The sequence below is a fragment of the Schistocerca americana genome, chromosome 11, assembly GCF_021461395.2.
Source record: "Schistocerca americana isolate TAMUIC-IGC-003095 chromosome 11, iqSchAmer2.1, whole genome shotgun sequence".
Lineage (NCBI taxonomy): Eukaryota > Metazoa > Arthropoda > Insecta > Orthoptera > Acrididae > Schistocerca > Schistocerca americana.
The window spans coordinates 37,273,323-37,300,468 of NC_060129.1; the positions used below are offsets into that span (position 1 = coordinate 37,273,323).

The 27,146-nt window shown below is 36.3% G+C and overlaps 1 protein-coding gene across 1 annotated transcript in view; it reads right to left on the reverse strand.

Moving 5' to 3' along the window:
* Window positions 1-27,146, reverse strand: part of LOC124553212 — a 233,739-nt gene that overhangs the window by 204,364 nt on the left and 2,229 nt on the right. Inside the window, exon 2 of the mRNA XM_047127105.1 lies at window positions 5,999-6,322. Within this exon, the coding sequence (XP_046983061.1) occupies window positions 5,999-6,310 (312 nt within the window). The 5' untranslated portion in view covers window positions 6,311-6,322. The remainder of the gene's footprint in view (window positions 1-5,998; window positions 6,323-27,146) is intronic.

Genomic DNA, 27,146 nt, shown 5'->3' on the forward strand with positions numbered 1-27,146 from the left:
ATTTGAAATTCAAAAACTGTGATTTTGCACTGTCATGAGTGCACTATCCAGGCCATATAATGTTAGCAGATGGTTAAGACCGGAACCACAATTAAAAAACGCAGTGAACGATTTTCCAGCATCGAGGAACATTAAAGAATTGCAACTGATTTCTCAGGTTAATAAATTACTATCGCCGTTTTGTGGAGAACTATCCGGTCACCACGAAATGGCTTACAAAATCACTAAAGAAGGGAGCTGCTCCTGTCTGGACAACGGATAGCAGGAGGGCCATGTTAAAACTGAAAGACATTCTTAACAAGTGCACTTGTCTTGGGTTATCGGCATTTTGCTCTACCTTTAATCTTGTTGTGTGATGCTAGCAATGTCTCAGCTGGTTGTATTTTGATTCAGATACAAAATGGTGAAGAAAAACCAATTGGTTATGCTTCATGTCAGCTGTAGCAGCTGTGCAAAATTACACCTTGTCAGATAGGCCTTAAAACTCTGTGAATGTGATTACATAACCAGAATTAAGCCTGGAAAGTTAAATCAGAATCCAGGTGCCTTGAGTACAAAAATTAAGATCCTGCAGGTAGATGATGTGCTCACTGAGGAATTAAAGAAGGCACAAGAATCCCGAGACAACTGGCAAGTATATACTGCGACAAAGTCATAAGAGTATACAGACACATCGTAATGGGGAAAGTGCCATGCAGGCACACAGGGCAGGCCATTATTGGTGGTCAAAATAAAACGAAAATAAATAAATAAATAAATTAGGATATTATGTTCAAAATTGTCTTTTTGCAGAGAGTGCAAGAACAAAAACCAAATGTACCTCTTCAAACCATATCTGAGGTAGCTGGACCTTTCAAAGTCTATATTGCAGAACCATTTGCCTTAACAGTAAAAAGTAACATACATTTTATCTGTCGCTGACCATTTCTCTCATTATCTTATTGTGTGACCCACTGCAGACATGGCTGCTGACATGGTTGTGAGAGCACTGGTAACTTATTTTGCACTACAATCCAGAAGTCCAGAGGCCATTATAGCAGACTGAGGGACAAATGTTATGGCCAATCTTATCATACAGTTATCTTGACTGTTTAAAATAAAGAAGTTCAGAGCTACGTCATTTCATTCTAAGAGTAATGGCAGGGTTGAACACATTCATAAAACAGTACCTAGAATCTTATCTTATAACATGATTAGCTTCCCCTCAGACTAGGATTGTCTACTACCATATGTGATTTCGTCATACAACACCAGAGTACACGAAACCACAGTGTCGATTCCCTTTGAGGTTGTTTATCATCACAAAATGCATTCATCTTTCAAGACTTATAAGCTGTCACCTGAAATGAATTCCAGCGAAGTGAAGTACTTGGCTAAAAGATTAACATTTATTTTGAAGAGAATTCAGCAGGACAATGCAGCTGAACATGGAGACAGCTCCATAGTTGAAAGGATGCTGATATACCCATTAGGAGATCATGGGATGTTATGACAAACTGCCATGAAATTGGGCAGAACTAAGAAATTTACATGTCCCTGCACTAGACCATTACAGATACTGTATTTCACATTGCCTGTCATCGTTGAATTACAGATCAGAAGATTATAGCTCAGTTTGATCGCTTGACCAAGTATAAAGATATATAGCATCTACTATAGAGGATCCAGCAAATCTCAGAAATGTTTAGAACAGATGATATAATTTACATTCTGTTACCCCATCAATTTACAGTCTAGGGATTAAAAACAATTTTTATCTTGCGTGGGAGACGAAACTATCTATTTCAATCAACTGATGATTCTGCTCTGTGTTTCGCCTCGTGGCCTCTTCAGCCCCGTTTCACTCTTATTTATTCCTCTATATTTCATTACCTGCATCTACAACTAAATGGTTTTGTCACATGTTTGCATTATTTCACTACGTAGAGACATTGTCACTACATAATTGTCTAGGTTGTCTGGTGTGGCGAAGTTACATTAAAATTTATGAAATTTGAAAATCTGCATTACCACACAAGTGCAGATTGTAAAAGCCAGTATCATGGATAAGACTAACGTGTTGTTAGGAAAGGTCTGCAGAAATAAGATCCCACTCTCCGTGAACCAAAACACCTATTGTTAAACCACCGCCCAAGAAGCATGATCCAGCACTGCTCCACACACCTGGCCTCCAAGTATACATTGATGATACAGTGTAGTACCTTTACTTACACTTGAGTGGCACAATTCAGCACCTTATGTAGATTCCATTTCTTCTTGGAACATACTGAAGACAGTTTGTCTCTTACACAACAAACTCGAATGGTCCCAGATTGATAGTTGAATTAACCAAACGTTGGCAAGATATATGCCAACCCCTATGTCGTTCTGGTTTCACTTGTGTTTTCTAATCGGAATTTCACTCTCCACAAGTACCAAGTAACAATGAATAGTAGTAGACTTCTATTCAAAGCATTCTGTTGCAATACTCTGGGAGATGAATTTCTGTTCTCAGCACAAATGAAAGAAATTTGAAATGTCGCCATCGAACCATTCCTGTCATCCATTCCAAAAATTAGCTTATCTCTCAGTACACATCCTGTCTCATCACTTTTTCCAGATACTAGCAACAATGAACTGTTCTAGTCCTTAAAATAGTTGACGACACAGGAGCAGCAACAAGTCACTAGATAGAGCTGCCACATGTATTATGGATTCCACCAGCCCAATATTTTATTTAACATAACAGGCCCAGTAGTGACTTCCACACTGCTTGCTATTGTGATACTCAGCATGACCTTATACTGCTGTTTCACACCCGAAGTTATGTAGCAGAACACACACAGCCACTCCAGCTTATCATGTTTCATGGCAAGTTCCAACACATTGTGTGAGGTGGAGTGGAAAAGTTGAGATATAACACATCATTTTAGGGAAAATGATGAGTTACACTCTCTGTCCTAATGTATGAAATATGATTAAGATATTTCATTAAAAAAAATACTTAAGTTTCAGACAGCGAATTGTGGGAGAAATAGTGTATTAATATTTGCAGGTAATACGGGGTACATGGGCGCAGCATATCTGCAAGATGAGATGACAAGTTCAGTGTCTCCACCTGGTGTGGGCGATTAGTTCTTAGAAGTCAAACTTTGAGATGTGTTGCGACCATGAAAGAATGGTGCTCACAATAACGATAGAGACGATGTATGGACAAAAACAAACATGATTTTAAACTGTCATTCTGATATTATTTCTCAATCTGACATTTTTCTTTGTCAAAATGTATTTTTGTTGTGCAGTCTAATGAGACAAGACATCTATAACTCAAACAATTGTAATATGATCATGTTAAACATATCTTAGGGGAGCTATCTTCAATGTATAAAGCAGCTTTAATTTTCTTGGTCACAGATTCCATCTCTCTCTCACCTTCTAGCACTTAAGACACTGCAAAGGAAATGAAGTCCACTAAGAAGGACAGAAGCACATTTATTTGGATCTGATCAGCAGGTCCAAATCACAATTACTTCACATCATAGGCGACCATAAAAACTATAATATCTACCATTTACTGATCAATTCAATAGGTGGATAAACAACACCTCAAAGTTAATAAGATTTATTTTTCTGCTGCCACAAACTGTCATCTTCTAATTTCAAAATGGCTCTGAGCACTATGGGATTTAACTTCTGAGGTCATCAGTCCCCTAGAATTTAGAACTACTTAAACCTAACTAACCTAAGGACATCATACACATCCATGCCCGAGGCAGGATTCGAACCTGCGACCGTAGCGGCCTCGCGGTTCCAGACTGTAGCGCCTTGAACCGCTCGAGCAGCCATCTTGTAATTTCACATAGGATTGTTTTCTTTAATTAAACTACATGGTGTACATAAAGTCCGGGAACACTTTCAATTATTTATAGCATTAGAACCAAACATAGTACAGATATCATACACATGTTACTTTGAAGAGAAACCCAGACTTCTTTTTTCTTTTTTCTCCATGTATACGGCCACAGCATAGTTTGGTAATTTTGCCGATAGTCAGTGCTAGTCGCAAACATGGCCAGTTCAGGTGCAGAGCGAGCTTTCTGTCTATCGGAGTTCGATGAAAACAGGTGGGCTACAGCTGTTCAAAGATCTTTAGAACCAAGTACAGTAAGAAGCTACCAACAAGGAAGGCCATTTACCACTGGCACAACAAATTCCAGCCCATTTTCATCATGAAGTTCGTGGGTACCTGAGCACGGAGCTGCCGCATCAATGGATCGGCTGTGCTACAGAAGGGGACAGCTATTTTATGAAACGGCCTCCCCGATCACCAGATCTCACTCCGTGTGACATTTTCCAGTAGGGACACATCTGGTTTATGTACCGCCTCTACCATGTGATGTAGCAAAGCACCGGGAGAAAATACGAGAAGCGACTGCCACAGTCGACGCTGTCATGCTGGGACAGGTATGGCAAGAATTCGATTACCATATTGACTTCTGCCGGGTCACTCATGGTTCGCATATAAAATGTTTGTAAAAAAAAAACTTTCAGAGTTTCTCTTCAGAAAGTAATATGTATGACATCTGTACAATGTTTAGTTCTTGTGCAATAAATAATTGAAAGTGTTCCCAGACTTCATGTACACCCCGTATTATTATTTGGTATCTGTCTTGTAAACTGTTTATTTGTGTTACTGTTTCAAACAACAGTCTCTTATTATTGTGCTTATTTGTTCATTTGATATTGTTTTAAGTTATTTTTACAATTTGTTCATTAGGTCACAGAAGCATCAGGTTTCCCAGTTGTCTTTTTATACTTATGTTAGTTAAGTCATTTTACATTATGTTACTAAAAAATCAAAGATTTCACATTATGTTTTTGTTTCATTGTTGACATGCAATTTTCCTGTCTCTGTCAATACATAATTTTTCAAACATTTATCAAACAATGGAAAATCCAGGATGGAATGTAACAATATCATGTAAAGGAACGTTCCTTGTAAAAGCTAGCATCCAGTCATGCAAATTGTTTTATGGATAAGATAGATGACTCCACACCTATGTATGACATGTTAATCAAATCTTGATTAAGAATGATGTATAAATTGGAATGGGCAGTTACAGAAAGTAGTCAGCTCACAACCTGTGACTTCCATGTATTTTTTATAGTCCATAATAGCACTTATACAACCTCAAAATTAAGTAAAAATTAGTGCATGACTTTACACTACACCCATTAACAATTTGATAAACCTGCAATACGATGCACAAGGCAAATAAAAATCATTGATTAAGAAGATCCTTATATTTTCCTTTTACTGGGTTCAGTGCTCCATGAGCAAAGAGGCCAACATACACAATTTATGTTAAACTCTAATAAAATGTTAGAGTACTTGCTAATGACCTAATCAGATAGTCTAGAGACAGCATTTGATGCTAAGTGTATACTGATACAAATATTTGCTACAAGTTACTAAAGAGTGCAGACCTGAACCAGAATCACGTTTTGTAAACAGTGCATTTCCAATTCAGGCATTTGTTGGAAATGAATGGATAGGTCTTTGTAGTAAGCTGACATTTTGAATCAATCCTAAGGCCCTACTTATACGGTACAATTGGAGAAGATCTGTCCATACCAGACAGGTACCTGGAATGAACTCCTAGTCCAGACCAATGTTTTCACTTGTTTGAGAAAAGTTTCATGTTACCCTTTTAATTATAAACTGCACACCTAAATCAAATCTTGCAATGTAGTTCACTATGCACCAAGTACGAATAATACCGCCAAACTTTACAAGGATTAACAACTACATCATTGTTCAATACCATATGCACAAATGTCCTAGCAGTACTTGTAGAATGTTGAAAATAATTCACAAATAAAGAAGGTGTAGTAGCAAAATATGTAACAACCTTCTCTTCTGAGCAATGCTAGTGACATTAATGTCTGGCGTCTATGCAGAAATACAGAAATTATTTTTTCTAAATCACAAAATAAAGCTATATAAAAAAGCACTTACCTCATTGGCAGTATTTAAATACTCAAGCCACATAGTTTCACCAAACTTCTTTACAGAACTGTGTAATTCAGAAGAACCAAGCAGACCTCTTGAGTCATTGTATAAAATACTGTTACTTATAACACTTTTGTATAAACTTGCAGCATAGCTATAGTTACTGCATTTAGACTGTTGTGAAGATAGTGATGTTGATGGGGAAGCAGATGCTACAGAAGACTTGAGTCTTGCATTGTAGTGTGTATCTTGTTGGCTAACCTTCAAGTTTTCCTTAGTGGAAACCATTCTGGCTTTTTCAAGGTGGCAATCGTTCATCAGGAGAAGGTACTGAAATGAATGAATAAGCATACAGTGCATTGTGTGATACAAGATTTACTTCTAATTACACAGCCACTATTAAGTAAATTGTAATAAATTACATACCAGCATTCCTTTCTAATGCTGAAAATATAATTAATCACAAAACAATGCCCTGAGCAAGAGTGAAGTTTACACGTTTTACTGGCTCATTTTCATTAATGTTTTACACGGGATCCCGGGTTTGATTCCCGGTGGGGTAGGGGATTTTTCTCTTCCCGGGAACTGGGTGTTTGTGGTATCGGTATCATCATCATCATCATCATTTGTATCAGTGGCTACAATGGACTGTGTAAAAAACTGGACTGTGTAAAAATTGGGACTTTGTATGGGCACTGATGACCGCGCAGTTGAACGCCCGACAAACCAAACATCATCATCATTAATCTTTTACAGAATCAAAGTAGTACTCAATTTGTTAACATGCATTCTCTTGCAGTGCACAATTCTCAGATCATCAGAGCAGAATTTATCTCAAAAGAAAAAACCACAAAAAGTGAAAATTTCAATAAAGGTTTTAAGAATTGTCTACTAGAAAAATAGGGATAATTCAGAACAACTGATGTGAATAATAAACTAATTTTATGGATACATAGAAAATGTGCTAAACAAGATTTGGAGCCTTAAGAATCACTACTTAATTAAAGAACTGTTGCGCACAAATCATCTGCACTAACAATTGTGAAAACTGCAACCCCAAGAAAGTCACATGTGCTTGCATTTTCTACCACCAATTATGTACGCAACTATACACAAATTATTACAATCACAGCACTGAATATTATCTCTGGCTTTGAGGATTGTGAAGACCCTGCACACTGAAATTAGAAAATACAAGTGCTGTGGAACACAATCAAGGAGACACTGGACATGTTATGGGGACTCTCCCTCCATACAGTTTCTATGAGAGTCTACAAATAGTCTACAGTGTTCAATAAAGTATCCATGACAAACAAGTTGCTAACCAAAACATATTCAGGACACATTTTCCGGTGAACGTGTCATGTGAAAGTGCAGTAAAGTACACTGTGTATATGACATTATTCAAAGAGGTTTTCTGCATTCCTTGTCACACGTGGCTGGGCATAATCCTACTGAAGTACGCTGGGTGGTGTTGTCAGGAGGAAAAGACGTATGTGAGACTCAAAAATATATTGATGCAGGAGTAGCTGTTCACATTTTCAAAACATTTACAATATAAGTCAATATTTCATTTTGTATTGAAGGACCATCAAATCATTGAACTCTGTGTTAGTCTGCTACATCACTCCACAACAAAATAAGCTGGACATGGATGGTTCAATATGAAAGATGATAAGATTTCTCAAAGATGTATAAATAACCTACGCAAATTCAATTCCACATCTAGATAGACGGGATGTTCAAATCTTTTAAATGCTACTCGTAGATGAAGGTAAATGTGCAACGGCACTCTGACATTCAGTTTCAAGACAGAGGCATAGACAGGTACATGGGCAGCAACTGAAGTCTGAAGTGCATGAACACTTTTATGTTTAACACTAACATTCCCAGCTACTATTTGTACTGTATCAGAATGTTTTAGCAAGTATCCTGGTTGACTACGAAGAATCAACTGAGCAAAAGATGATCACAATATGTGAAATAGGCACAAATAATGTGTAATGCGAAATTACAGACACTCTGCACTGCTCTGTTTTGGCACAGACATTGGCAGTGAACACACAGCACCTATCAGCTGGGCGCACATGTTATGATGCCTCCAGTTGAAGTTGTCACAGACTGCCTGGAACACACGCCTTACCAAAAACACAAGTTTCATCATTATGCCAAATGAATTAGTTTTTACTGTACCACTGATTGTCTGTACAGCCTTTTTAAGTCTGCAGTGTTCTAATGACTGATGTCTGTTACCACATAGCCTATTTGAGTGGCTGTTAATAAGAAGTAATGCACTTTAAACTATAGAAGAGTTGAAATGAGAGTTCATTTTAAGTCATTTTGTGGCTCAGAGCAGAGATTGCTATCTTCCACTTAGTGTTCCCTGCAAGATGGAACAAAGTCTAAAAGAATTGGATGTTTGGGCATGGCCATGGCCTGAAGGATCCAGACCGCTAGAATGAATCATCAAGACAATAATTCATCAAGAAGAGACGCATGAGGTAACAGACAACAATCTAAAATGGTGTTCAAGGAATACTCAAGCTATGTAATGCATACCCACAGCTTTTACCACAGCCATTTCTCAAATTTTACACTGTACTTGGTAACTATGAGGGGAGATGAAACTGTTATACTGGAAAGATTCCAAGTTTCGCAAGAAAGTATACAAATTTTCAAGAAATATTGAGAAGATAACATTTGTTGCCTGTGGCAACTGAGAATTAACAAAGTTACATTACTTGACGCATTACACTGGCTAAATATTTTGGCAATTAATGAAGGATACTGAGGAAATATTATTGAAAAGTTCACAATAACATCATTCGTGAACAAAATACTTCAATAGAGGGTAGAAAACTGGCAGCCACGAATAACAACAGCACAGATGCATTACAGATATGCAACACAGATATAACAAAACTACAATTTAGAAGAAAATTTGGTGGGTGTGACAGAGAAGACAGCCTGACTTATTTACAGCTGATGGACAAAACATCTACCATCTCAGCACATCCGTTGACTATGAGACTACATGTCAAACATGCCCAGTGCAATATTCATTACACCCGTAGCCACCGAGCAGATGTTGGCACTGTGGTTGCTAGTTATCGCCAACACATCCGACACAACATAACTTCTCACCTTAATCCTGTGAGAAGTGACCAATTACTTCTCCTATTTGTTGTGTTGCACATGATTACACATCTGTGACTGAGATCACAGGAGGAATGTCATAAATTACAGGAGTAATAATAAAAAAGAATAAGTACAAAATTTCAAAAAGTTACTAGATGATAGCAGTGAAGTATTAGAAGACAAGACCCTTAAAAACTGGGAGACAAAACTAAATCTGACTTTGTGTCTAAATTGTCAAAACAAAATAACAAAATAATTACTTAGAATATAAAGTTAACATACTAGAGGAGAACTTACCATCATGAGTGCACAATATTGCTTGTAATGAGTTTTGTCATTATTTCACAGATGGAAATACACATTTTCATACAGTACAAACTGATATTTCAAACATGAAAGAGCACGTAGAGTCTTGCAACATGAAACAGTCGAGTCCTCAGTCTACCTTAACCAGCTTAGAGGAAAGATTGCAAATGTTTGTTGAATGCGAGGTGTAATCAGCTAGATCAAAACCACTTTTGTGGAAAGCAGTACTGATCACAAAAATGAATCTGAAAAGATTAGGGATGTGTTAAAGGAAACTAAATGAGCTCTAGAAATTAGAAAATTTCATCAAAGTCTGGCAGTACTGAAAGAATTTTTTGAAGATTTACAGCTAGTAAATAGTATGAATTTGTGAAAACATATTTTCCAAATTTAAACCGCAAACTGGGGGTGATGGTCGGAGGAGGGGGGTTTGTTCAACTAATGTATTTCTTAGCTGTATTCTGATGTTCACTACCCAATACGGGGGATGACTTGAAAAAAGGTAGACTTCACAATAGAGTACTTAGTGGGAAATTCAGCAGAAGGGGTAACACCCATTCAGAAGACCAAGTCGTGGAATGATTTTCAGGAGAGTATTAAATCTAAGTACTGGTCTCCTAGCACTCAAGAGAAATTGATACTAAAATTATTAGACCCAAAGCAATACAACAATTCTTGGGGCATGAACAAAAAGGTTTACTGAATGGCACCTTACGGGGTCATTCCATACCAAGCGGTCTAGGAAAAAAATAATTGGTTGCTCGACCATCTCAAAAATTTGATATTTACTGTGTGAGTTCCCTAATGTTCAGTCGCTCAAAAAAATTTTAATTTCTTTTGATTTTTTATCAGTTGGAAACTGTGGCTATTTTTGTTTCACACTGTAAGTGGCTTTTTGCATTAACATGCGCTATAGGATTTTTTAAATTATTTTGTAATTAGTTTCCCCAGACCTTTCAAACAAGAAGCATTTAATTCAGCACACACTGGACTATAAATTAAAACTGTGATCACTTAGCATAATGTATCCCTTAATTTTTAATATCTCAAAGCTACTGGTCACACATGAAAAACCTCAATTTTTTAACAGTATTCCTCTAAAGGAGGAATTTCTCAGCCTTAATATTTTTTTGCTATTACATTACACATTATTGTTACTTTTTATAGAGTATCAATGGTGAGAAGCTTACACATAAAACATACACTATTAAAAAAAAGGATTTTGAATTTTTTCATTCTTTGGCCAGCAATATCTTTGTTACGGGACCAGATAAAAATCTGTAAATTACACACTTGATAGATCTTCATGATATCAAACTTCAGTACAAATTTCAACTTTGAGATTGAATGGAAACTTACAGAATGGGAAAAAATTTGAACATGAAGAGTCAAAAATATGTTTCTTAAGATCTGCAATATCAGAACTAATGGAATAAAATAGATCAATTAAATATTTACACACAAGAAAAACACACAAAATTAAAATAAATGATTACTTGTTGAATCAATCCTCTGCAGACAATGTCACCGAATCCTCTGCAGACAGTTCCACCAGGCTAGGTGACAGCATCTGAAAGTCTGTACAAGCTCACAGATGAGCCTGTACAAGTCTGTGCATTGTCTTCCCCTTTGACCATCATCTGTTTACTCAACTTAGTTAACAATGAGCTCTTAAAGTGTGGCATTTACCAGTGGAGTCTCAGTGTTCTACTGGTGTTCTTATTAATGAAGCTTGGCATAAAGGTGTGTATGGATTGTTTCCTAAAGACATTACATTAATTGAAGATTATAGTGATGAAGAAAAAGTGTCGCTTTACTTACGAATTGGCTCAGAGGTTAACTCAACCTGCAAGTACCATGAAATTAAATACTTACATAAATCACCTTTTTGACCACTCTTGCTTGGACTCTCTTAAAAAAACAAAAGGTCTGAGAGAAATAACATCTGATAATTATTTTTTCAAAAAATCTGTTTTATCAATATAATACCAGGGAAGTCATTATGTCCAACATGTTATTCTAAGATATTTGTTATTAACAAAGAAAGGGATGGTGATGGTCTAGATAAAGAATTTTGTGACTTACCAGAAACCATAAAAAAGGATCGAGATTGTGAAATCCTATATGTATCGCCTGCTAGTAAAATTAGAAAACTATGTGAAGAAAAAAGACCTTTCGTTTTGAATGTAAAAACTGAGAATGTGGCAATTACTGTCACAAAGAATTTGGAAGTTTGATTTCAAAAGAAATATTGCACTAAACCAGATTGAAGTTCTAAGAATTCTCTGATCAAATATGATGATTTGACAGAAAAGCTAAAAACTAAGTGTTGTATTTCAGACAAAGAGGATAAAGTTAAGATTATCAGTTCACTACAAAATTCTTGGAGTCGAGCAAAAGTTAGTAATGAATTTAATGTGTCAAAATAATTGGTTAAATTAACACAGCAGTTAATAAAAAAACACAGAAATTTACCTGCATTACAAAATAAAAATGCATCTAATTCCATAGATGAAAACAAGACTGAAAACGTTATTACATTTTATGAATGAAGCAACAACAACTGTTTGATGGATGGCAAAAAAGGTTGTTTCTGTGAAAGAAAATGGTACTAAGGTTCAGATATAAAAAAAAGGTTGATATTGTGTAATTTAAATTAACTATTCACTGAACTCAAAAAAGAACATCCTGACATTAAAATTGGAAGGTCGAAATATTGAGTTGAGATTAAAATGGTGTATTGTTCGAGGGGCATCTGGCACCCATTGTTGGGAACATTCATATTTTAGTCTTTGATATGTTATATGTATGGTAGTTTATGTTTTCTCCTTGATCTTAGTTATGTACAATGTTGAATAAATGGTCTCTAAAAATGTATGTTCCTGGCAATATGGTGTATTGCGTATTTGATTAAAAGGTCAACTTTATAATCTCACACAGGACTAATTAGAATCAATATATAATAGGTTATGGGCCCAAGAGAGATTAGTGAACTTTCCATACCGAAGGAATAAAATGATAAATCAATGTTCATAATTTTTGCGTCTGTTCAACGTGTTGCTAACGTATTTTTTTGCTTAGAAACTTTCAAGATCTATTTGTTTAACTATCTGAACGTATTCAAGATGGCTTTGGGTGGATAATCACTGTTTAATTTTGAAAAGTTGACCAGTATGACAAACTACAACGACTGGAAATTCACGTTGGAAATGTACCTGAAACATGAGGGACTATGGGAAACAATTGATGGCACTGAGGAAGATGAGAAGAATGTACAGAAAGTATTATCAAAATTATGTTTATCTGTAAATTCATCTGTGTACCCAAAACTTCGTGGAGCAACGACTGCTAAAGAAGCATGGCAAAATTTACAATTTGCATTTGAAAATAAGAGTTTATCTAGTTATATTGGGCTATTACAATGCTCAATGAAGATACGTTTAGCTTCTGAGAAAAATATGGAGGCGTTGTTGTTTTGGGGGAAGCGACCAAACTGCGAGGTCATCGGTCTCATCGGATTAGGTAAGGATGGGGAAGGAAGTCGGCCGTGCCCTTTCAAAGGAACCATCCCGGCATTTGCCTGGAGCGATTTAGGGAAATCACGGAAAACCTAAATCAGGATGGCCGGACGCGTATGGAGCGTATTTGTCGAAAATTATGTCACTTTCTCAAAAATTCGAAGCACTGGTAAGAAAATGGACGATGATTTTGTAGCTGCAATTATGCTAAGTGTACTAACAAGCAGATTTCCAACCCTTGATTATGGCAATTGAGAATTCGGGTGTCAAGATTACTAGTGATTTAGTAAGTCAGCGATTAATTCAAGAATCGACGAAACGTCAAATTGCATCCACAAATGAGACCACAGATTCGGCGCTCGTAGCTAGTAAGCAGGACAGTAAGCACCAGAAGACGAATATCCAACGTGATGTTCGAAATATCAAGCCTTTTAAGTGTTATTGTCAGAAACCTGGTCACAAGGCGAATGGTTGTAGAACAAAGAAGAAACCAAATAAATTTTCAAATTCTGCGAATGCAGTGAGTACTGAAAACGAAACTGTGTTAATGGCTCTAACTGCGTCTTCACAGCATAGTGATGGCTGGTATGTGGATTCGGGTGTTCACGACACATGACGAACCAAAGAGACTCGTTCAACACTTTCCAATCGACCACAGCTGCTACAGTGACAGTAGCAGATAATAGCAATCTTCAGGCTATTGGAGAAGGCGATGTTCATCTTCGAGTTACTTAAACAGATAACTGCTAATGATGTTGCGTATGTTCCAAGCCTTGCATACAACCTAATGTCGGTTAGTCAGATGACAAGACGTGTATTGTGTGTATTGTTTGACAATGCGCAGTGCGTTGTATACAATATAAGTGATGTAATTGTTTCTGGAACACCAGTAGCTACAGCAACTCAAATAAATGGTATTTATCGATTAGATGAAGTGCACCATTACGCAAATGATGTAGAAACTGACAGTTATGAATTGTGGCATGGAAGACTGGGACATTTGAATTGTGTAAGCATGCATTTATTAAAAAAGGGTGATGGACTGAACTGGTCTAATGTCAATTTAGATCCGTGTATTCCCCGCATAAAAGGTAACAACATTTTCCTAAAACATCAGGTAGAAGAGTAAAAGATCTACTTGACATTGTGCATTCTTATGTTTGTGAACCAATGAGCATGGCTTAGTGGGGAGAATCACGATATCTTCACACTTTTACGGATGATCTGTCAAGAAAATATTTTGGTTATATGTTAAAATCAACAACAGTGACACATTCATCGAATTCAGAACACGAGTAGAAAATGAAACTGGTCGAAAAATCAGAATACTTCGAACAGACAATGGAAAAGAGTTCGTCAATCGGCGCATGAAGTTATTTTTAAAGACGAATGGAATTCAACATGAAACAACAACTCCTTTCACCCCAGAACAGAATGGTGTTGCAGAACGCTTAAATCGGACAATCACTGAAAAAGCAAGATCAGTGTTAACAGATGCAGGTCTAAGTAGACAATTTTGGGCTGAACCTGTAAACATAGCAATTTATTTGAAGAATCGATCTCCAACAAAAGCTGCTAAGAATGTCACTCCTGAGGAATTATGGAGTGGTGTCGTCGGATAAATTTGAGTCATTTACGAATCTTTGGACGTCGAGCATTTGGAGCATTTGTACATATACCAAAAGAAAAAAAGGACGAAATTAGAAGACAAATTTAAGGAACTTATCTGTGTTGGATACTGCGAAGATTCTAAAGCATATCGTCTGATTGATCAAAATTCACCAAAGACAATTGTGAAAGCCCGTGATGTGCAATTTGTCGAAAACTCAAAGTGCACTTGTGGAAACAGTAATCCAAACAGTAACCCAATTGACGATAATCGTATAGACAGTCATCAACTAGCGCCAGCAACTAACATCACTGAAGGGGCAACTGAACTGACACAACCTGCTGAAGTTGACAGAAATGCAGTTTATCTTGAATTAACACAAAGTGACACTGAGAAAACAGTAAATAGCAACGTACATAGTCGCACGGAAGTTGCATAGCCAGAAATGCGACCTGAAATTAGAAAATCATCACATGAAAGAAAACCAAATACTAAATATTTTAATGATGATTTTGCTTGTCTTCCTTGTATTTCTGGACCAAATTCGTATGAAGAAGCAATGAATTGTGGTGACTGTGAAAAATGGAAGGAAGCCTTAGATAATGAATATAAATCTTTACTTGAAAATGAAACATGGATTTTGACTGATTTAACACCAGGCAGGAAGGAAATTAATTCGAAATGGGTGTTCAAGGTGAAAGAAACGTCAAATGGCGAAATTGAACGTTATAAGGCTCGTTTTGTAGCGCAAGGTTATTCCCAAATACAAGGAATAGACTTTGATGAAACGTTCTCGCCTGTTGTTCGTCATTCTTCACTTCGCATCCTGTTAGCTTTATCAGCTGAATTTGATCTTGACATTTAACATATGGATGTCAAACTGCGTCCCTATATGGTGATCTCGATGAAGAAGTTCACATTCGTCAACCTGAAGGCTACGTGAAGAAGGGGGAGGAGATGAAGGTTTGCAAGCTGAAGAAGGCAATTTATGGTCTAAAACAGGCATCACGCGTTTGGAATATGAAATTAGATGTGACATCACATAAAATGAACCCAAAGGAGTCAGAATATGATTCTTGCATTTACTTCAGAATTGAGAAACAAAATATACTCATTATAGCTGTTTACGTAAACGACTTGATGATTTTCTCTAATAGAAATAATAGGTGGAAGAAAGACTTGAAGAAAGGACTAATGAATCAGTTTAAGATGAGAGATCTTGGTCAACTTACTTGGTGTCTTGGCATGAGAATAAAATGCAACAGGAAACACAGGACGATTAGTATTGATCAAAGCAAATACGCAGCAAACATACTCAAGAAGTTTGGAATGGAACATTGTAATCCGGTTGCATATCCATTTGAACCTGGCTCAAAGCTGCAAAAATGTGAAACTAAATTGACAGATGGGGAAAACCTTGTGTTACATCGCATTCCTTATCAGCAAGCCGTAGTATCACTACTGTATTTAGATTAAAGCACAAGACTGGACATTGCGTACGCTGTGGGGGTTCTAAGTAGATTCAATTCTAATTATCGGAAAATCCACTGGGAAGCGGTCAAACAAATTATGCGATACATTAAAGGCACAGTCAATGTAGGAATAGCTTTCCGAAAAAGTGGAACAACTGAAACTGAAGGTTTCTGTGATGCTGATTATGCATCAGACCTCCACCAGCGGCTATCAACGACTGGCTATATCTTCAAGTTAGCTGGGCCAGCAGTTTCCTGGACTTCAAAACGACAACAAACTGTCGCTCTATCAACTACAGAAGCTGAGTATATGGCTCTATCAGCAGCAGCGCAAGAATTGGTATACCTCCAAGGATTGCTTCGTGAATTGTGTGTTTCACATAGTGAAAAACCAGGTAAGTGTATGCTGTGACAATAGAGCTGCCATTGCACTGAGTCACAATGGTGTGCATCACGTGCGAACAAAACACATTGACGTGAGGCATCACTATATTCATCATTTAATTAAAACAGGAAAATTCAGTGTGAAACCTGTAAGTACCGATAAGCAGAAAGCTGATTTTTTGACAAAGGCACTGCCTAAAGGTAAATTTTTAGAGTTCATGAATTGACATCTCGAGAACTTGTGGGGGTGTTGGAAACAATCAATTTTACTCTTTGATGTGTTATATGTATCGTAGTTTATGTTTTCTCCTTGATCTTCGTTATGTACATCGTTGAATCAATGGTCTCTAAAAATGTGTGTTCCTGGCAATATGGTGTATTGCGTATTTGATTAAAAGGTCAACTTTATGATCTCACAGAGGACTAATTAGAGTCAATATCTAATACCCATAATGTTTGAATTTGTTTGTATCATCAGAATGCAAAGTTCATGATGGATGGCACAAATCTTAAAGAGTTCACTATAAAGACTTTTTGGAAGTTCTCGTTTGCAATATTAACTGTTACAATTGTATGATCATGGGAAAATGTCAAGACTGTCCAGGCAAACAAGCTTTCCTTGACGTGTTTGAAGCATCAGAAGATGATTTGATGCCTGAAAATATACAATACAAACAATGGGTGATAAAGACAGAATGGAAATGGCGACAATTACAAAACTACACAAAGAGTTTTTTGGAGTGTTAACCAGCAAACCTTGAAAACCTGAATTACACCATTTTATTGCCAAAGTTCAGGACAAATTTCTGATAGACAAAAAGCAAACCGTGGCAGCTGAGTGCTTAGTTCTTGCCGACTTTTCAGAAAACAATTCCTTTATTGTTCAAGATGAAGTACAAGAGTACAACTGGATAAACAAAGAACCCACAATTCATCCATTTGTGTTCTATTATAAAGATCAACATAAAATCACAGTTTTTGTGTCATAAGTGACTACCCTGAGCACAATGCTACAGCAGTGCATGCTTTTCAACTGCAATTAACAAACTAGATAAAACAGGACAGAACCTCCATAAACAAACTGATCTACTTCTCTGACTGTGCTGCAAGTCAATATAAAAACAAAAGAATTATTAACATCTCCTTTGCAGGAGAAGGACATGGATTTGATGCAGAACGGCAAATTTTTGCATTATGCTTCAGGAAAAATGCATGTGATTGAGTCGGGGGTGCAACAAAACAAGCTGTCACAAAATCTAGTCTTCAGTAGACCTAAGAGAACCAAATCTTGACACCTCAAGAAATGTTTAAATTATGTAAAGCAGAGGTAAAAGATTTACCAATGTTTTTAAAATGTGAGGAAATACAAGAACTCTACACCAATATCTTGGAGGAAAGATTCAAAACTTGTCAGAAGATTAAAGGCACCTGATCTTTTCATTGTTTCATACTTCAGTCAAACAACTTGCTGAAGTGTAAGATCACATCAACATTCCCTGATAGTGAACTTCCCCAGTGCGGAAAAGCTGTACCACTGACGCTTAAAAATAAGGACATAGTGGCATGGTTTTATGGTGAACAATGATGGATTGGTGAAGTTGTTAACACTTATTGTAAAAACCAATATGTGCATGTTTCATTTTACACCTACCAGGACAAAGGATCTTGTTTAATAAAGTTGAAAAGGATCTTGCCTGGACACCTGTTAAAAATGTACTGAAGAACATGTCTCCCATGGAATCTCCCATGGAATTTACAACTGCGACTGGCCGAACTTTTAACCTAATGCCCAAACTGAGTGAGGAAACTTATCTGTTGTTCAATGAACAACGTAGTAAAAACAAATAAGGTGAGAACAAGATCAATGCAATTAGCTGGCTCATTTTTTAAAAAAAAGTGATCATAGATATGCTTAAATTATGTAACTGATACACTTTATCTATTAGTCCAGATACTGCCGACAATAAGAAAAGTCTTTCCAACTCATACTGGTAATTTTTTTAGTAGCTTCCCATTGAATCTCAAGGTTGAAATTTATACTGAAGTTCGACATCATAAAGGTCTATTGAGTGTGTAATTTTCAGATTTTTAAATGGTCCCCCAACAAAGATACTGCTGGCCAGAGAATGAACAAATTCAATATTTATTTATTTATTTATTTTAAAGTGAACTTTTTTAAGTGTAAGCTCCTCACAATTGACACTCCATAAAAAGTAACTACACTATGTAGTATAGCACCAAAAATATTAAGACCAACAAATTACTCCTTCTTTGGAGAGATACTGTTCAAAAATTTAGTTTTTTTTAATTTGCAACCAATAAATCTGACCCATTAAAAATATATTAAGAAATACATTTAGTTAGATGATCATGGTTTTAATTTATAGTCTAGTGTATGTTGAATTACATGCTTATTTGAAAGATCTGGGGCCACTGCTTACTGTATATTTTTTTAAAAAACATGATGCTTCTAAATGCAAAAGAATGGTTGCAGCCCGAAACAAAATGAATGCTGTTTCTACATGATAACGAATACAAAAAATCTAGAGTCCACCAAACATGAGGGAATTCACCCACTGAATATCAGTTTCTTCTGAGATGGTCAAGCTACCAACGCTGGACCACTTGATATGGACTGACCCAAGAATTAATATCTTTAAGAACAGTGAAAGATTTTTTCCCAATACTACCATTAACTGGCGTATATATTATCAGAGTGAAAGGTACAAAGAGCAATTTAATTAAAAGGGAAACAAGAGCAACTATCAAAATTGGACCATTTACATTTACATGAATTTTATTAGTGGACTTCATATAAATATTCAGGTGTTTTATGGAGTAGATTGGTTGAAGAAGTACAAAGTGATTTTAGACTTCCATGCATCATCAATGAAGTGCAATGTGGACAATCACCATGACGGAATACAATTTACATCACCACCTTAGTAAGTACTAAATATGTGAGGCTAAATCACATCCGTTTAGTAAATAATACAAAAGTAGTGGAGAAAGAAAATGTTAATCAGCTACAATTAACATCACTTACATTCATAAAAATTGTATACGAGTCTGATTTATTAACTAATATGTAAAAGGAAGCATTGTACCATGTTTTATGTACCCATGAGAAAATGTTTCCAACAAACTAGGGGTCATAGGCAATCATATATGTAATTTTAAAGTTAAGAATAAAGGACTATTTTTCTGCAAATCCTAACCAGTACTGATACGTTTAAAACCTTAAGCACAAGAAGATATTAATAAGATGACAGATAATGATACAGAATGTAGCATAGGTGCCGTCAACAATCCTTTACTGATAGTACGAAAGGTTACAGACAGGGTTCACCTCATGCTACATGCATGTACTTTCCATAGACATATAGAGACTGAGGGAGATATATCAGTGTACATCCATGAAATATTAGTACATTTTGAGGAAGCAAAGTACTTTAGTTTGATGGATTTGGCAATTTGCAGATGAGATTAAGTGACAATTCAAAACCATACTCAGTTTTTTTATATGATGGAATAAACTTTCAGTTTAAAGTATTACCATTTGGGCTAAATATATTTGTTTCAGTATTTATACAAGCCTTAGGTCAAGCTCTTAGCAGACAGTTACTGCAAAAACTTTCAATCTACGTCGATCTTTCAGCCGGTCGGTGATGACAGAATCGAGGCACATGCCCTGCAATCTTTTTTAAATGATTTTACAGAAACTATTTGCTAAAAAAATAATTTTTGCTTTCCTTGCAGCTTTATATGTCAGGTTCATTATGAGGTGCCCATTATTTCATTACTGGTCATAATAGTTGTGATATTTACGTGGTAGTAAGACACAGCACGAAATTCGAAAAAGTTTGCAATGAAAAATTGGTGTCGCTATGACTTTGTGATCGGTGCATGTTACATAATATGTTGCTGTGTATTGAAATTTAGCTAAGATATTGAATTTTTCTTTAAACTTGGTGGAGGTCTGTAATCGTCACCAATCTCGAGAAAATTGATCTGACGTAGCATACTCATTTGTGGTCACACAGTGCCAGCAATAACGCTAAGGTGATATATCCAGAACATTCCTCATATTTCATAAATGGTTTGAGATATCAAAATGAGAGTTTGACAAACGATAGCACACAAACAGAAGTGTTTTGCCATACGGTTATTATGTAATTCTTCATTATCTACCATATTGTTCCACTAACTACAGACATTTTCAGTGAAGGAATGTTATTTTTAAGAGCCATCAACAGCTGGTGAAGCAAGAAATGCTATGGGCTTTGGAACAACATAAATGAACTCATTACATGTTTATTTCATACCGTGGATGTGCTTTTTTCATAAAATGCTCACCTTAGTTTTCCCCAGTTCCTCTCTTGATAAATTTAATGAACCACTGTGTAAGGATTCTCTCTCAACTGCATCTGCACAACACGTTAGTGTGGTTAGACTGTGTAAACTCTGATGAGTTTTGGCAAAAGAAGCACATTTTAGCACGGCAACAAGAGAAATGTGTAGGTTCTCCTCAAAATTTCCCATTCATGACACTTCTCTGAAAGTTACAAATGGTTAACAAACAAGGAGAAAATTAATCGTTGTATTTTCGGTGGAATTCTTTTTGGATACTAACCACAGAAGAGTTGACAGATCTTTTTGAATAGGCACCATCCGAATGTGGGCATGAGGGGCCTCTCTTAATGTTTACAAAATATGTGAGTGTAGGCTTCAGTTTAGAATAGCACTTGCCCTCCAGCACTCAGTATTTACCCTACAGTGCCTGCCCAGAGCCCCACCACCACTGATCTCCCCACACTTGCCCCATTGTCTGCGCATCTACCAGCTATGGTACTCTGCCTGCACCAGCCAAAACACAGTTCTTGGGTCACAACTGGCAGAATTTCAATATTCCTATCTTCAGTCCTGGGTTTTCATCTTTGAATACCTGATACAGTTAATGCAGGTTTCACAACACTAGTCATTTTTGTTTATGAACCCTGAAACCCTGTTCATTAATAAAAATAAAATCCTTCTTCCCAGGCAAACAGTGGCTTATTATGTCTCTGTTGTAGAATTCTATGACACCATTCACAATTGTTCACTTAAGACAAATTTAGGTCTTGGCTTGGGATTCTCTAAGATACCATATTTGTTTTGCTTTTCTCTCTAAATAGTTAGAGGATCCAAATTCATTTTCAATCCTTCGAAAGCTCCAACTTTTCAGAAGATGTGTCAGCATCTGCATCTTCTCACTGGTGCTGGTACTGAATTTCTCTTTCAATTGCTTTATCATTTCAGATTCAACATTTGTTTCATAATCTGCATTTTTTTCCACACTAGGTATGTATTTACTTCTCAATAACTCAGAACTTGCTCAAGGTTTTTCTGCACATATCTTTTCTTTTCCAGTCTGTTCTTTTTCACTGGGGATTTGCCAAGAGATACCTAACTATCATTTAATGCATCTAAAGCAACTTTTGGGGCTGCAGATGTGTGACTCATCTGAGGAGAAATACAGGTTTGTGGTTTCCACATGTTTCAATGTAGCTGGGTCAGCCACACACTTTTGTCCCTGAGTTAATTTTTTTCTACATTTACCACATATTTTGTAGTCTGTCATTATGCCACCAATCATCTGCATTAGCACTTTAAATACATTTTTCTTACGTCTGCTGCGTCCATCTTCCCTGAATGGGTTACAGCAATCCATGATGATCTCAAACTCTATCTTCCTGGTAGATTTGTATAATTTCAAGACACAAGACCTTTTGCAGCAACTATCTGTGTACATGTTGCAGGCACACTACCATCCAATATTTGTTAGGTTGTTAATGGCCCGCCTACATCGTTACCTTCCAGTGCATTTTTAGACCACCACCTTTTTAACAATAAACATGTTTTTCAGTGCTTTGTGTTATATTGTCAGAGTCTGAGTACAATTTATTTTGCATTAACAGCACATTCCTGTACATATTAATTTATATCTCCTAATCCCATTATCACCCTATCCTGACTTTTTACTGTTGTACAGTGTAACATGAAGAAGAAAATATATTATTTCATCAGTTTCAAAGGTGGCGTGTTTTTCGATACTCAAGGTCAAAGATCAAGGTCACTGACCATACTTGTGTACATTCTTCAACAATGACAATCTTGCATATCATTGAAAAACTTGTTTCAAGACCTTTCCAAAATTGCCTGGTTCACTGTTGTGTCTTTATTAGAATGGAAATTTCAGCCGTTTTTGTCAGCAGTACTTGTCGAATTATCTGCACATTTTTAGAGCTTCAAGTGGTCATTACTCCTGTCTTACTTGTGCTAAAATTCTGTAATTTGTTATTTTTCACTCTCTAGTCATGTGTAACGGACACACCAAATTTCATGAATATCGAAATGGGTCAGGTTGAAAATTGTACTTTTCTGTGTTCATCAAACATGGAATGACTCGTTTTTATCTTTTTTTTCCTTTTAATCCTCTTCTTTTCATGTTTTGTATGAAGCAGAAAACTATCACTATAATCACGATACTAAGGGCTTATAATAGGAGAGCAGGTTATATAACAACCATTTTGATTTTTCCAGCATAATTATTCATAGTTTTCTTGTCAGGTTGCCTACTAGACTCAAAAACCATCATGACAATGTATCTAATTGACTGCCATTTCATATGAGACACTGTTTATCAATAATGATGTGCCTCGCTACTTAGTTTTCATCACTGGCACCACAGCACGTACACAATGCATTAGGGGCAGTATTGATGTGCCTGGTACATATGTCACGCCATATTTCGATCTACATGACATTGCTGTCTCCAAAAACAGTATCAATCAATAGCTCACAGAGTAAATTTTATACATGAGATATCTCATCTACCTTTCTCCAATTACTCTTTAAGTAACATGGGGTCAAATTTCTGACATTACTCTGTTTGTTTTAGTGTAACTCAAACCATGTGTACAAAATAAGATTCATTCTGTATAGAATGTGAACATTTCAGAAGTAATTTTCTGTTAATCAGGAATGTAACAAAACAAATCTGTAAGCATGCAAAACTCTGAAACCCTTAACATGGGATTATAAAAGAAAGAAGTTATTTTGAAATAACAAATGAATGGAGAGGTGAAACAATCAGTAATACGGTAAAAGGAACTACTACTATCAATAAGTAAGATATTGTAACAGAGTATTGCACACAATGAAGTAGAGGGGTATATATGTAAAATAAGTTACAAATGTAAGACGGGACTCAAGATAAGATAAAAAATACAACATTATAACAAGGTTTATGGTACATTAATAAATAATCTAGAGAAAATTTATAATTTGTAGAAAATAAACTTTTTCTCGCTTGCATTGAAATTTCAAACACAAAACTTTCCAAGAAGAGATTTAACTCTGTCAAAATTTTGGGCCTGGTACTATTTTCATATTAACCACAACAGAGCAGAAAGTAAAAATGAAGTCCATAAATGGAAAAAAATTGTTAAGATTTGAGTGTGATGCTATGTCATCACTAAAAGCAAGCACAGTATAAGTGCTATCTTACGTCAATTTCGCCTCAACTTTCCAAAGTATCTAAAGACTCAAGAGTTATACTCTAATACAGAATGGGTAATGCTGAATATATAAAATTGTACTTAGGAAACTCGGGCAATAGCCTCAGACCACAGGGCACATACAGCTACTTCTGCATTTGATCACTTGGGCCTTAGAATCAAAAAAGTTTCTACAACTTCTTACACAATGACAATAAACTGCAGAGCTCTGGGATCACGATCTAGATTAGTGGAGTTGCAAGAGGAGTTAATTAGGACCAAATAAGATGTAAAAAGGTTATCAGAAGCGTTGAAAAAATCCAGACCAAATAGAATTAAAATCAGGCCATATGTTTTATTACAGATGAAAAGAGTGGGAGTAAATACAAGTGTAGCCATTGTAGTAAATAAGAAAATTGAAAATACTACAGGTATTAAAGGAAACTCAAATATTATATTAAAACTGGTTTTAAAAATAAACAAGAGAGATACTGTGGCAATCGCTTGAACCTATGGACCAACACACAAATTCTGTTGAGGTACAACATCTCTACAAATATTTACAGTTATTTCAAGCAGAATAACCTCCTCCAAACCAACAAGCACGAATTCTGAAAACCTCCAACACACAACACCCACCCTACAATTTTTGTATTTATTTATTTGTTTTACTCCACTTTCCATCCTCAAAGACAAAGATTGAGGGAATAAGGTAGATGGCATATTTCCTGATTTATAAAAACAATTCGGCTTAATACCGCACCAATGTTTATTAACAAAAGTATGGTAATATGGGTATCAAACAACATAGGTTCCCTTGGTTGATGTTTTCTAGGTAAACAGGGTACAGCATGTTTTATCTTAGACTGAGACTCTTCAGCAGAATTACTTCCTGGTGTACACCACAACAGTATTTCTTATCCACTGTGTCATGACACATTGGTGTATCGCAAATAAATGTCAGGCACATCACGAAATTTTTATGTTCCTGCTCAAGAGTAATAAGTTTCTTTTATTGTGTGCCTTATATTTCTGTTGAAAAGTTACTATATAACAGTCTTGCATAATGAATTTGTACAATTTGCATTTCATATTCACCCATAATTAAAAAAATGTATTGTAGGTACTTTTAAGTGTTTGCTTTTTTGCATCTAGTAAAAAAATCAAACATATGGGTGTCATCAAAGTTTGTAACAATCAACATATATAAATTCCTGGGCGTAAAAACTTGTAAGTATATAAAATTGAATGACCACAAAGGCTCAGTTGAAGGTAAACCAATTGGCAGATTTCAGTCCATTGACAGAATACTGGGAAAGTGCAAGCAATCTACAGAGGAGGCCACTTACAAGACAGTCATGCATAACATCTTAGAACATTGCTTAGATCTGTGTGGGACTCATGCCACATAGGATAAAAAGGGAAAACTGAACATACAAATTAAGAAAGGCAGTGGCACAAATGGGCACACTTTTGTGTGACCCACAGGACAGCACCTCAGAAGCGTTGAGACACCTGAAGTGGCAGACTCCAGAAGGCAGCTGCAATTTATCTCATTAAATCCTCTTTAACAAATTTCCAGAAACACTGTTCCATGAAGACTCCAAAGATTCTTTCAACTCCCTTCATTTCACTTCCATAGGACCCATGAACATAAAATCAGACTAATTACAGCATGCACCAAGCCATTTAAACAGTCACTTTCATACTCAGTGCATGTGAGATGAAATAAATGATCCAGCAGACAACAAGGCAGAGCATTTGCACAAACTAAGGCACATAAAGGTGAAACTCATCAACATGCAAAAAGCAGAAACAGAAGAAATCGGAACAAGAAGCCAACAGATGCAGACGACGAATGAAGTGCTGGCCACAATGCACCATATCAGCAGGATAATTGCAAAAACAAGACAAAAAAGAAATTAAGGAAGTCCAAATAGAACTACAACAGCAACATCAGAAATCCTGGAGCAAGTACATAAATACCTCAGCAAACTGTTTGAGACAGAGGAATAGAGCGACATCACAACAGGAATCCTGGAGCAGGTACATAAATACCTCAGCCAACTGTTTGAGACAGAGGAATAGAGCGACGTCACACAGGCTTCAGTTAACGCAGCATGATGTTTTGTCTGTTGAAAATTATTTCCTTTAATATTAATGTGGAATACTACATCATCATCATCATCATCTTTATTGTTATTCTTATTGTCCAGGGATATGCCATACTTGGTTCACTTCTTGTGATGCTCGGTTCGAAATCGTAGGACACTACAGTTTTTCCATAACTTGGTTTTTAATAACACAGTTTTTTTTTTAATATGATTCACTACTATGAATGGACACACTTGTTTTTGGGGCATGATGCAGTATGAAACTGACCAACTGAGATATATACAAAATGACAATTTCAGGGCCTACCCTCCAAATAAATTTCTTGGCCAGCCACTGTCTCATCTGTCCTTAGTCCTTTAACTGTTGTTGTTGAGTGCGGGTTTTCCTTGAGCGCTATTGATGAGTTAACTTATGCCATTTTGGTATCGTGAGCTGCTGCTGGTGTATATAGGTCAAGGGAAGTGACCAATTCCAATGAGGTGTCGTAGCTACGTGTTTTGGTATCGTGAGCTGCGATTGACCTATATAGGTCAAGTGAAGTGTCAGATTCCAATTTTTGATGGTATGGGTAGTCGTAGTGTTGTTATTTTTTGAGCTGTCAGTTTTTTTAGTCCACTTAATCACGCATTTGAAGACTTGTCCCGAGGATACAGCAGTCAGCCATGGAATGATCCAAGCACTCTGTCATTCTTCATGTTACTTTTGAGAGAAGCTACTGTACTGACTAATGCACAAACAGCAGGTCTGAAGTCCCTTGATGTCTGTTTTACATGTGTGAAGTGCACAGGAGTGAAAGTACCGCATACACTCCATCAGACAGACAAAAATTATAAATGATCATCTGTTTATGGTATTGAAATATTCATAAATGAATAAAGATCTTTCATACACCTGTATTTCTTTGCTTTGCATATTTTATTGCACAATTGGAATAAAACAGACCATTTCCTTTCATTTCATGAACTGATGGATTTAAAGTTTCCTTGAGGTGTATGAGTCTGAGCTTTATCTTTGATAATGATAGAAGCTGAAGAAATTAATTAAAATTTGTATTACAGCCATGACTTGAACCTT